The sequence below is a fragment of the Oratosquilla oratoria genome, chromosome 9 (assembly GCF_046742065.1).
Source record: "Oratosquilla oratoria isolate Oo_2021 chromosome 9, ASM4674206v1, whole genome shotgun sequence".
Lineage (NCBI taxonomy): Eukaryota > Metazoa > Arthropoda > Malacostraca > Stomatopoda > Squillidae > Oratosquilla > Oratosquilla oratoria.
This window is the reverse complement of record NC_134785.1, coordinates 27,880,335-27,894,272: the sequence shown is the minus strand read 5'-3', so window position 1 is coordinate 27,894,272 and position 13,938 is coordinate 27,880,335. Positions and strand designations below refer to the sequence as shown.

The window sequence follows — 13,938 nt, the reverse complement described above, 5'->3', positions numbered from 1 at the left end:
TTTGAAATGCTGCAGAACACACGCACAGCAATATTACGCAATGGTATAGGTGTAAAGGTTTTATTCTTCCTTTCCATACATTATTTAATGACTATAATAACAACTGCATTTAGAAACAATTATAGGGGAGATAAACGCGAGGAAGGGGAGATAAGGGAGAGAGAGAAAGAGAGAGAGACGACCACGATTCACATGTAACATTCATCCACAAAACAACGTTTATACACACATCATTCATACACACAACTCATGATAAATATTTGTTACCTAAATATGGTAATCTTATAAACTGAAGTTTATCATTTATGTCAGTACATTGTCATGCAAAGCCAATGAACATACCAAATCATCAAATTCCATTTGTAAAATTCGGATATATATATATATATATATATAATATATATATATATATATATATATATATATATATATATATATATATATATATATATATATATATATATATATATATATATATATATTAGGAATGTTTTTCAGTGGGGCAAGTCCAGTAAGAGCGATCAACAAACTTCAAAACATGGCTGTATCGCTGTTTCATTTGCGGACATATTTCAATCCGCAGTCCCTGTACTTGGTGCCATGTGTTAACCGTGTTTGGTTTGATTGATTTTATGAGTTTTTGGCCGACGGCCAGGCACTGGGACCAAAATGATCATTCAGCGCCATTAACCGTGTTTGGAAAGTGTATCAGGATGACCTTATCCAAGAGAGACAAGGGGAGCGCTTGACACTGGCAGGAGATGCAAGATGTTGTTCTCATGGACACAATGCCAAATATGGGAGTTACAGTCTTATGGGTGTAACTGGGTCTAGAAAAGCTCAAATTCTTGATGTATCATTAGTGCAGGTACAGTACTTAAAAGAATTACATAATGAAAGAAGCCGAGTTATTTTATGTTTAGAGTAAGAGCTGACAGACATCCCAAGCCAATGCAATTACAATTGCTGCCTAAACTACTGTCACCAAGCTAACTTTTTTTTCAAATTGTGGTAATTATTTTGTTGTTACTGAGAGACTTAGACACCTTAGGCCCAGGTACAAAAAAGTTAATTGGTGGGCAACGTAAATACAACATGTAGTAAAACAAATACGTTACCTGGCTTTACAAAACATTATAAAACTTTCTTTAATTGGACAAAAAATAAATGCTACCCAAATCCATGTAGACTAACAGAATAACAATGTTTAAATACAGTAATAACAATATTTAAATATTGTTCATCAGTACTGTTATTCTTTATGTCACAATGGAATAGGCAGCATGAGCATGTATGTTTTGTCCACTTAAAAAAAAAAAAAAAAAACAGACAAAGGTGTAAGGTGGTGAAGATTATGCAACTGTTAGCAAAATACGTGCCCGAGACAGATGTGTGAAAAACCTGTCATGAATTAAAATCAACATCAAAATACTTCCTTGCAAAATAAAATAAAATGATGTTATAATGATGATATGCGGACTTGTAATGCTTTAACTTGATTTTTCAGTCAAATGAGGTGAAAAACTCTTATTGGATGGAATACAAAGGCTTGAACAGGTCTCTCAATTTCCTGGTGAATGTGAGAAATGTCGTCGTGGGTGCACTAGTGACTGATCGACATTAAAAAATAAAAGAAGTAAATGAAGACAAAATATGCTGGTGTCAAGCACTGATTCGATTGCTGGCGTGTAGCTAAAGGTAAAGGCATCAATAACTCAACTGATGGATGCTCGGCCTGGTACGATATACATGTACGATATACATGGAGACTATTTTTCTCTAGTCTCCATTTCATTGCTTCACACCAACAACTACTGTAAACGAGAATACAATTATTTAGTTAGCGAAGCTTCCTATCAATATCAATTCAGCTTGAAGATCTGGTATCTATTTTAGGCATAAAGAAGATTTGAGCAGTTGCAACCAAGAAAAAGAAAATGTGTGGTGTGTTGTTTGCTTGGGCCAAGTCAATTTCAAATCATATGTACTGAATTGCTACAAGCAGCAATGATGATGGAAACTTTGTGAAAGCAAAGTGGTCATCTGTGCTCAACCACATTATCAACAACCACGAAGGCAATGGTGAAATATATCCAATAGGGAATGGCTGAAAGAAGGTAATAAGCTCAGTTAACGCTGTCAAAGATTTGATAAATTTTTCGTCCTCTCCCCTGTACAGTGTAATAAAATGTAACCATCTTAGACAGTCTGAACCTGGCTTTCTTGTAAATTATAATGCAAAGTGTAGTAAAGCGTTTGACAAGGAGCTGGCATGTAGAACTGGTTGACGGGGAATAGTAGCTACTACCATCACTGCACCATGTTTTTAACTTTGTACTTTCTTCATAGATGTACATCTACTTAGTAATCGTGCACCACGCAACAACCTGCTTATCATCTTGTTTTCAGGTTCAAAAGCACACAAAAAACTTGAGCTCATAGCAAAGCCGAAAGCACTTCTCAGGGATATCGGTCAGCTCTCGCCATGTCAACAAACATCAGCGCTGGAATCGTATCATAAGGTTGTGTGATTCTTTGTTCCCAAGTCCCAGCACTTTTTTATGAAGTAATGAAAGGTTGGCAAGTACAGATGTAACTTTAAACATCTCTTGATGTAATTTCACTACGGTAATCCAGACACAAGGAGACTGAATTCTTATTGAGCATGGTAAAAAGCATGCATAGTGATTGCAAATTATCATTATTAATTTTCCTTTTCCAGACTACTACTGTCATTCATTTAAACGAAAATTCATTTAAAAAGCAGAAAACTGGATAAAATGGAGAGGCACAATGGGCTATATCTTATTCCTAAGCCAAAGCAGGTGTTGGAGTGGTGAAGAAGTTGGTATAACATACTCGTATGGCGAGTGTATTAAGCATTATTGTGCTACATATTGCATCTAAACTATGAAACTGCATAGGACTTCCTACTGGAGCAACGTGATAAATCCAAAATTAATGCTTGCCTAAAATTTTGGTATTGTTCTGATGATATGACAAACTAAACAATAAAATGTACAAACCATAAATATCTATTTCGTATTTGCAGAATATGTACAGATTTTACTTGGTGAATTACCGAGGTTGCATTCTGAATATCTATCACACAAATTTGCAAGAGGTGACAAACTTCAGTTCGCTATGAAAGTTCCTGAATCAGTCTGATCCAGGTATGAAAAACAAGAGAAGTCTGACATCATCCAGAAACAAAGGTCCATGTTTAATTGTCCAACACAGTGAACTCTTTTCATACACCGAGGACAAATAGTACTCCGAATATAATTCCAAGTATCTGAACTAAAGTCATTGCTAAAGGGTATTTAAATCCTGTATAATGTCCATCTGGCGCAGGCCATTTTTCCTAATTCGGCCTCTGGTATGTAAGGAATAAATTGAGTAATATTTTCGTGTGTTTTTTTTTTCACCCGAAGGTCTACGTGACGTCACGAGTAGGCATGGTGGACATCACATCTCTCACCCCACCCCTCCAATATGTCATGTGGATGTCTTCGTATGTAAGAACTGATTAGGAATCTTAAATCTAGGAGAAAAATCCCCACCCTCCAGTTCAGGATTCCATTAGAGGAATATTCTTAGGATTTTTAACACATAAATGTTCCATCACGAAACGAGGTAGCGGAACCATGACTTGTATTACGAAGTGTTAGACGGGACCTTCGTCAATGGATACGAACATAATCGCTGGCACCCGGCTGCCGAGACATCACAGGGAGATCAAGGAATACCACCCAAATCACCTCCACACCTCGACGCACGTCTTCCTGAGGACGGACGCTCACACACCACCGTTCAACCGTCCCTACACGGGTCCCCATTTTGTCCTTGAACGGAAGGCCAAGGCCTTCCGCATCTCTACCTCCGGCAGGACAGAATGGGTCTCCATCGACCGCCTAAAACCGGAACTCCTCGACATTTCGCCCAGCAAATTCTCACGTACGGGACGCCCTCTGAAGCCAAGGCAATTTTAAGGAGGGAATATTGTACAATCCACGACAATCGCGTGGCATGGAACACTCGTTGTGTCGCCCATGTGGTTAGACCTGGCGACCTAGCTACACACCTTCCTATGACAGTGCGAACCTGCTTGACCCGACCTAACCTAATCCAGTCCAATCATGTAATTACGCACCGCGGGTGACTATCCACGCGGCATATATATCGCCTCCTGACCGCATGTAAAATCAGTTCAGTTATACCTTAACAATAAAGGAGACAAATTCACCAAACCTCTTTTTCTTCTCACAGTAGCATCGTCCCTACACGAGTTTCGAAAATGGGTAGCTTCGTTGTCCATCTTGCAGGACCACCACATGCAGGTAACCGTCATTGGTTCCAATCATACATACAATGTGCACGATAAATAGGATGGAATAAACGAAATTAAATATTTACATGTTATTATTTCACAAAAATACTGAATACAGTTGTTAGCTTACAACATACAATTATTTTTTACAAAACCTTGAAACAATGTCGACAGCACAAGTACTTTCAAATCTCATTCACTGGACGAACTGAAATATATTAATATTTATTTTTATTATACAACTGACATTGGGTCAAAGCATTACAACACCCGCTCTACTATCACAACGTATAAGATTTTTATCATCTGGTGGGTAGTAGGCGAAGGGATTATATTCCAATGCTATCACAGTTCGTTTAACTGCTATTCTAGTCTTGTACGGACGGAACCTTGATAGATAAGAATCGTCAATTGTATTCAAGGTGGAAGAAATATAAGAAAATATAATTGGACATGATTTATTACACACGCACGCACACACACACACACGTTTATATTATATTATATTATATATATATATATATATATATATATATATATATATATATATAGGTAGGTAGGAGATTTTCTCTAATGGATACTTTATTTAAAGTGATGGCTAATTGTGCTTTTATAATTTTCTTAAAGGTATTTTCCATATGCCTTACTATGGACTTATGTTCCTTTGAAAAGAGCTTTAAGACTTCGCTATAGATAATGTTTACTATATCGCGATTTCGTGTTTAAGACCCTTTTTCAGTAGTTTTAAGGACATTCTGTCTGGTTAGGATAAGAATTGTTCTGGTACATACATATACCTTAGGCTTTTTCCCCCTTACAAGGCGAATTATGTAATGATATATCTTTTTATGCCTAAGTTTTTATAATTACTTTTCACTGTGGGAGGTTACCGGTCACTTGGGATAGGTTACCTGGTAACTCAGTGATGAAATGTCACGTGCTAGGAGAGCCTCCGGCTTTGTGTTGTGACGAAATGTCGTATGTTTGGGCTTGTGCCGTTTTGTCTCGTACTTGGGTAGGTGTTATGCCTCATGCTTAGCTTTGTGGTGGTTTGTCTCATGCTTGGGAGGGCCCTAAGATCATCTCCTTGTATATTTAGTTTTAGGCTCAACATTAAACCAGTCAACCCAGAGAAAATACTTAACTTGGTGATATATTGTAAAACAAAGAAGATCAGCCACCCCCTACTTAAAAACAGCCCCCCCCCCACCAAGAGAGCAAGGAACTTCAGAAAACACATGTCATCTATATGTTTACATGTGCAAGAGGGAACTGTGAAGCCCTCCCCTCCACCTACATTGGCATGGCGACAACGAGTTTATACCCTCGCCTTTTTTACCACCTAACATCAGGGAGACCCCCCCACCTCCACAAAAAGAAAAAGAAAAAAAAAACATATGAAAAGTCCATGGTATAATACTAGCAAGAAACATTCTAGAAGAAAACAGTGAGATTTTGGAAATATATACAGATGATAGACACCTCCCAATCTTAGAAACATTATACATTAAAGAGTTGAGCCTAAATCTAAATATACAAGATGATCATCTTAGGGCCCTCACAAGCATGAGACAAACCGACACAAAACTAAGCATGAGGCATAACACCACAAACCCAAGTACGAGACAAAACGGCACAAGCCCAAGCATACGACATTTCGCCACAACGCGAAACCGGTATTCTTACCCTGACCAGATAGAATATCCCTAAAGTTACTGAAGCATGGTCTTGAACCCGAAATCGCAATATAGCAAACATGACTACATATAGTGAAGTCATAAAGCTTCTTTCAAGGGGACAAAATCCATAGTAAGACATATGTAAAATACCTTTAAAAAATAACAAATGCACAATTAGTCAACACATGTATATATATATATATATATATATATATATATTCACCTTGGTCTTTAGATCACGTGTTGGACTCGTGATCGACAGCTATTTCCCTCCTGGAAGAGAGCTCAGAGCTCGTATGACCGATCTATGGGTAATGCTATGACCTTACACACACACACACACACACCCAACTCCCCGCCCACGCGAGTCAGAGTAACGACCCGAAGCGCAGTGATACCGAAATAATTTCGGCCCTGGCCAGGATTCGAACCAGGTGCTGCAAGCACCACCGTGCTGGCAGTCCAGCGCTCTACAACCGCGTCACCGAGTCGTTGTGTGTGTGTGTGTGTGTGTGTGTGTGTGTGTGTGTGTGTGTGTGTGTGTGTGTGTGTGTGTGTGTACAGCAGTGTAAGGGTCTCAGTGAATAGATACATTTTATCAACCACAGTACACTTTAATTCTAAGCCATCAACATCGGGAGATCCATGGTGGCCAACATGCAGAAATTGAAACGTGGTACTGCCAAGGACTCGAATCCGTCTAGCACGTGCCAAGTGCTGTAGTGACTTAACCGATTGCCCTATAGATATATAAGTTGAGCGCAACTTTTATATTTGTATGCTCGAGTTACATACACATACACGAAATTTTGCGTTCAACCCATCTCCACTATGATGGTACAATTAGTAAGTATACGAACGTTGGAAAGTATTTGTACAACACTGAATGGGTCCCAGTGAATAGAGATACATTTTTATCAACCACAATGCACTTTAATTCTAAGACATCAACATCGGGAGATCCGTGGATGCCAACATGCAGAAATTGAAACGTGGTACGGCCAAGAACTCGAACCCGGCTAGCACGTGGCAAGTGCTGCAATGACTTAACCGATTGCGCCATAAAGAAACTTTCCCGCGTTCGTATATTTACCAATTGTACTATCACAGTGGAGATGGGTTGAACGAAAAATTTCGTGTATGTGTATGTAACTCAAGCATACAAATATATAAGAAAAGTTGCGCTCAACTTATATCTCTCTTGATGGAGCAATCGGTTAAGTCACTACAGCATTTGTCACATGCTAGCCGGATTCGAGTTCTTGGCGGTACCACGTTTCAATTTCTGCATGTTGGCATCCAAGGATCTCCCGATGCTGATGGCTTAGAATTAGTGTACTGTGGTTGATAAAAATGTATCTCTATTCACTGAGACCCATTCAGTGTTGTACAAATACTTTCCCGCGTTCGTATACTTACCAATTGTACTATCATAGTGGAGATGGGCTGAACGCAAAATTTCGTGTATGTGTATGTAACTCGAGCATACAAATATATAAGAAAAGTTGCGCCCAACTTATGTCTCTCTTGATGGAGCAATCGGTTAAGTCACTACAGCACTTGTCACGTGCTAGCCGGATCCGAGTTCTTGGTGGTACCACGTTTCAATTTCTGCATATTGGCCTCCACGGATGTCCCGATGTTGATGGCTTAGAATTAAAGTGCACTGTAGTTGATAAAAATGTATCTCTATTCACTGAGACCCATTCAGTGTTGTACAAATACTTTCCCGCGTTCGTATACTTACCAATTGTACTATCATAGTGGAGATGGGCTGAACGCAAAATTTCGTGTATGTGTATGTAACTCGAGCATACAAATATATAAGAAAAGTTGCGCTAAACTTGTATCTCTCTTGATGGAGCAATCGGTTAAGTCACTACAGCACTTGTCACATGCTAGCCGGATTCGAGTCCTTGGCGGTACCACATTTCAATTTCTGCATGTTGGCCTCCACGGATGTCCCGATGTTGATGGCTTAGAATTAAAGTGAATTGTGGTTGATAAAAATTTATACATGTGTGTGTGTGTGTGTGTGTGTGTGTGTGTGTGTGTGTGTGTGTGTGTGTGTGCGCGCAAGCGCGATATTGACTTTCATATATGGACATTGCCTCTCAAATTCGAATGTGATTTTTTAGAGTAACATGTACCTCACCAATTCTTCCAGCATGTTTTAAAAATCAAGTTCCCACAACGATGATATTCTTTAAAAAATGACTGTGCAGGTTTTGTATACAGTAGTGACATCATGATTAAATTATCTTGAGCTTTATCGAATATCATTCAAATGAAAATAACAAAAAATATTAATTTTCATATACATACACATCAAAAGTAGCAATATATTGATATAAATATGCTCTTCAATCTATTAGAAATATCTAGGAAATCAAACTAATTCCATTATCAGTTTTAACCACAAAATAATGGCACTGATTTCACGATGAACAGTAGAAATTTCCTTGAGTCATGTGAACTATACATCTATATACAGCATGATTGAATATAAACTATACATGAAAAAATATAGTCTCATTTATAGTCTTGAAAAATATCTTAATGTAGAATATATTCCACTTCTGCATTAATTCTTTTGTGAAATCTGAAAAGTCACAAATTTTCGTGCATTCTTTTCTTGATTTTGACAACAATCCATTCGTGGTCGCCTGACACTGAAATCCCCAACTACTGATCACGATGTCGTTGAAAAAAGTACGTTTCATTTAATACAAAAGTTAAAACCCATTAAAATATTTGTGAGAAATAAACAAGGGATACATACGCTGGGATAAAGATGATCCACAACAAGCGAGAAATATTCATTATTGTAGCGTAGCTACTACATGGAGAGGAGTTTCATGTCAAACTGCCACAAATGAGCTGTAGATTCAAGTTTCAGAGTAATGGTCAAGTAATTTCTATTATTACCTGATTACCTACTATCAAATTCACCCTGTACATGGAATATAAAAGTATTCTACTGCACAATATAAAAGAATAATAGACATCTGGGTAAAAAATAAAGACATTCTAAAATAAAATACTGACTGAGAATTAAAAACAAAAAAGTCGGTGCGCAAAATGGACACGAGTGAAGTGTGGAATCATCTGTGAAGATCTGATATGTGAGAAACTATGTACAACCAACCATTACGCACTTTCCAACAAGAAAGGCAAACGCTTCTTCGAACTGATCCGATCTGCATTTCAGATGTTCTACACTTAGCACTTTCATGAATGCAAATAAAATCTATTGAAATCACATACATTGATAAGCCACACTGCCTTCCGTTTGGTCCAGTCAACTTGTGCCAGGGCTTTCAGTATGTATATATAAACACAAACACTATAGTAGTAACATGGGCATTCTGAGACTACAGTACAGCGCACCTCATCTTTGTCACTCTCATCTAGCAGCTTGAGCTTCCTCGTCTTCGAGGTTGAAAATGTTGTTGATGTAGACTGAGAGTCCTCCATCTGGATGACCTATTTTGTGGCGTCTCCCCATGGAGGCTCTCATGGACGCCCTTTGGAAGCTGTTGGACTCGTATCCTCCTCCAGAGGACTCCTGAGAGGAGGGGTGGGAGAGCTGCTGGAGGGAGAAGGACCTCTGGAAGAGAGGCGTTGTCGAAGTAGAGGGCCTTTTGAGGCTAAAGCTCGAGCTGAGACCAGGTGATCGAAGAGGAGAGCTCCTCGAACTCAGGGTCTTCAAGGACCCTGAACTGAATCCGAGGATGTTCCTTTGGAGTTGTTGACCCAAGGACATCGTTGAAGAGGACGAGAAGGACGAGTATGGTTCACTCTGTCGACTCTTATTGGAGTCGCTTGAGTCTGTGCTCTGGTACCCTGAATCCTCGTGTTTAAGCTTAGCCTCTTTTTCTTTCTGTTCTAAACTTGCCATGTACTGTTGTAGCTCCATAATCGAGAGCTTATCTTTCTCTTCCTTGGAGTCGTCAACCTTCTCGATGATCTTCCTCCACGTGCGCTTGATGCTGTCCGCTCCGCTTTTCTCCTTGAAGTGTTTCTCCAGGTCTGTCTTCGCCTTGAGGGCAAGGGCAATCTCCATCCCCTTGGATATGCCGTCCGCATCTCCAGTGCCATCCGAAAGAATGCGAAGTTGGTTGAGGACAGCGTTCTTGGAGTCTCTGTTAATGGAACGTTCACGGCGAAGGGAAGCGGATTTTTTTATGGTGGACAGGATGAATTCACCACTCACTCTCTCTTCATTTTCGGGCGAGTCGGGTGTACCAGAGGGATAGTCGTGACTATCCGGGACTTTTTTCTCGTGGTTCTTTTCAGGCCTGCATTTCGAGTCACTGGTAAGGTTTTCAATGTCACTGGACTTTAAAGCTGATGGAACAGTGTCTGGAGAAGAAGATGAAGAGCAGGTATCACTGTCTGGAAGGGGAACACTGCTCAACTCCCGACTACGGTCGCCGGCAGTGTTCCCTAGGGCTAAAAAATGATCTGTATTGTCTTCCTCTTCATGCAGGGGTGAAAGTCTAGCGTGGTCGCTGACGACGTGGGAGAGGAGTCCATGAAGGATCGATCGTGCCTCCTCCTCTGTCAGTTCGGGAATCGAACTCCCACTAGACGATCGTGACAAAGAGTCGAAACTGTTTTTTCGCCTGCACTTTTCTGGAAGTTTTGGTCTTCCTGAATCCGTGTCTATTGACTCGGATCTTTTAACTGTTTTGAGTGGTAAAGGTGGGCGGTCATTCTTGGGGCCCTTTGGTGGCAACTCGGGAGATGACTGAAGAACTTCTGGAGCTCGACAGTATTTTGGAGGAAGGGGAGGTTTATCTTCTGGGCTCTCAGATTTGTTTTTGGAATCTTTTGATCCAGGGCTTCCACTTCGAAATTTAAGGTTAATGCTCGATCCTACAACTGGAAGGGGGCTATCAGAATCATTATTGGGTTGAGTGAAGCGCATTTCCTGATAGTCCTTAAAGGTTCGTAAATTCTTTCCTTTCGATTCACTCTTCGAACTAAGGAAAAAGGGTTCAGGTCTGTTATTCATGGGTGAAGATTTGGATCCTTTATGCTGCGAATACACAGACTCAGGAGAACCACTTTTCGCACTCCTCATACTACTTCGAGCTTCGTAAATATCTAAAAGACTTTTTTCATGTCCTATTATTTTTTCAGACTGAGTACCTATGTTTTGTTCTTTTTCTTGATAGACTAGATCAGAGGATCGTTTTTTAACTTTCGGACGCTCTAGAGAGTCTTGTACAATACTGTTACTCCTTTCAAGTCCCTTTTCTTTCTTTTCCAGGGTGTCAGGGTCAAAGTTCTGTGGCTCTTCTACTCTTTTAGCACTAGGTGAATCTTGCAAGGTAATAGATAGCTTGCTACCTGCATAGGCAAGTTCTGATGACGATGACTTACCAGAGACTTTGATTTCGCTGACTAAAGATTCTGGATTACTATATATACTGTAGAGACCCTCTACATCTTCCTCTGTTCCCCGTCTCTGCTGATGATTCTTGTTCGAGGAACTTGTACGTTTATCCCCAAGAGGCTTTGTCGGTGCTCTTTTCTTTTTGGATCTTGAGGCTCTGTTGGCTGGGAATTCGATTTCCTCGTACATGTGTTCATCGTCATATTCATCGTCGTCATAACCATCATTGGTATTGTCCTGACCCTGATGCTTGTGCTCATAGTTCCTAGATTCAAGTCGAGAAATGGTTTTCGTGCCAGTGTTCTTATTGAAGATTTCATTGCGGGCGGTCATTTCTTCCTCCCGCGGGAGCTGATGTGTCAGAATCTTCGAATTGTTTTTTCCTTCAGTCTTCTTCTGTTCTAAAGAATTGCCACCTGAGAGCGTGTCCGAGTACACGCTGTCCGAATCACTTGTAATCACTTTTGGCATTTTGGCCTCGGCTTCGCTAAGCAGATCACTGAGGGCATCGTCCTCTGATCCGAAGGAGGTGTTGTGACTCTCCTCCGGAGGAAGAGGAACAGGTGGCTTTGTTCTTCTAGGATGGGAATCATAATGACAGTGTTCATTCTGCCATGAAAGGGACCGATGTAGAGGTACACCATTTTTGCCTGATTCCCTACTCTTCTTTGTGATGCTTTCTGACTTCCTTCCATTTGATAGATTCTGCGATATTGTAGATGAAGTTTCGCAGAATGAGACACTTCTAGAAGGTGGCTTCTGTCTTCTGGGAGGAGAAGGAGGTTTCTTAGCTTTTTCTGGTAATGGTGGTGGAGTTCCTCCATTCTGGTTCAGAGATGCGCGAGAGTCGAAAATCACATTCTTCTCTTTCATTCTCTTGTACGAATTCTTCCCATCCAAGGTCTGAAGCCACCTGTGAACTTTTCCTTCTGAAGTTACCTCGTCAGGACTTGCTCTTTCTTGTTTATTCACCACTGTACCTGACGGAGGAGGTTGCGGTTTATCTTTCTTCTTATTTCTGTTTAACGTATTTTTGGGTGAAATGGCCTCTCCAACCTTTTTCATGCGGTTAAAAGTCGCCATCATTTCTTGCCTGAAGTTCTCGAAGGTGTTGTTGAGGTCAGTGAGCTTCTTACCGTCCCTAAGGACACTTCGCAACATTGAAGGTTTGATAAGTTCTGGGAACTCGTCTTCCGTCTCATCTATAGTTTCTCGAGCGTTGACGGGTCTGGGAGGTGGGTTTGGAGGCTGAGGTGCCTGGCCCTTGAGATGTCTAGTGCCATAAATATTGGCTGAATCAGGTCGTGGCAAACGCGGTTTTAGATCCAGCGTTTTTATTATCTCACTAACAATACTCTGCCCCTGACTGTTAACTCGTTTGGCCAACCGTTTCAAGGTCGAGCTTCTGCTATCTCCTTCTTGATGGTTATCATTCACACTTCCACTGCCACCTTCTTTCGAAGTACAAACTTTTGACTTCGAAGACTTATCAGAGTGTCTATCCTCTTCAGCGTAATCCTCCTCTCTCTCATCTTCTTCTTCGGGGATAGTTTCCGCCTGACCTGTGCTCCTACCAGCGGCGCTGCTTGGTGGCCTAGACATATTGTAGTCGTCCTCAGGAATGTCCACAAGCCTTGGCTGGTAGGCCTTGCTCTTCATCTTATTCTTGGCCACAGAAATCATTTCTCGAATCTTGGACAGGAACTCAAGGGCTGCAGGCGGAGGGGACTGAAAAAATGAAAATATGATCAGGATTAGTATGAGGGCTCCAACCAGTTCCTCCATTCTTCTAAACTTCTCATTCCTAAGCTGAAAACACATCTATGTACATCCTCAATTCCCTGAATAAATTATCATGTATTACTGGCAGACTGTCTTCCTATCAATCTAGAAGAGATCCTTTTTGAGAAAAGGGAAACTTCAAATATTCCCAAACCGGGTAGCTCACACACAACTGGACTTTCAAGGTGTCATACTGTAACCCTTAACTTTGTTCCTATGTATACATATTGTAATTTTGAGGCCTGCTAGTCTTTCCTCTGGAACACCACCTTTCCACCACTATGGTTTACTTCAACCTCATTGAACCTTGGATTTTTGGAGTTACCCCGTCTGGGGTATTGGCTGCATGGTATTTTGGCAAAGTAGCGTGCAGTTGATACTTTAGGGTCTATATGGGGCGCCCCTACGGACCAGAGCCACACATTATTTTGTCTGTGATAGAGGAAAACTCTGTTCATAGAGAAATGATGACACTTTTATACTACGACTGTCCCTCCGTTATGCTGTTCCCCAACCCCTTGTTACTGTCCTGTACCATTTCTCTGAATATCCATTTCCTTTTTTCGCCTATCCTGTGGTGGGGAAAGAGAATGCTACCACCAAGTCTTTCCACTTGAGTCGTAAAAGGCGACAAAAAACGGGACGGGGGATGGGATTAGGAGTCCTTCTACCTGTAGCCCCAAAAGGGGGACATTCCTAAAAAAAAGTAAAGGCATAAGAGGGTCTGGGAGTTTTCCAACCAG

The 13,938-nt window shown here is 40.7% G+C and overlaps 1 protein-coding gene across 3 annotated transcripts in view; it reads right to left on the bottom strand.

Moving 5' to 3' along the window:
* Positions 1-7,030: 7,030 nt before the first annotated feature.
* sha (shavenoid) overlaps positions 7,031-13,938 on the bottom strand; it is a 208,662-nt gene continuing 201,754 nt past the window's right edge. For all 3 annotated transcript variants that reach the window (XM_076190139.1, XM_076190141.1, XM_076190140.1), the window contains exon 12: positions 7,031-13,141. In XM_076190139.1, coding sequence (XP_076046254.1) covers positions 9,416-13,141 — 3,726 coding nt within the window. In that variant the 3' untranslated portion in view covers positions 7,031-9,415. The remainder of the gene's footprint in view (positions 13,142-13,938) is intronic.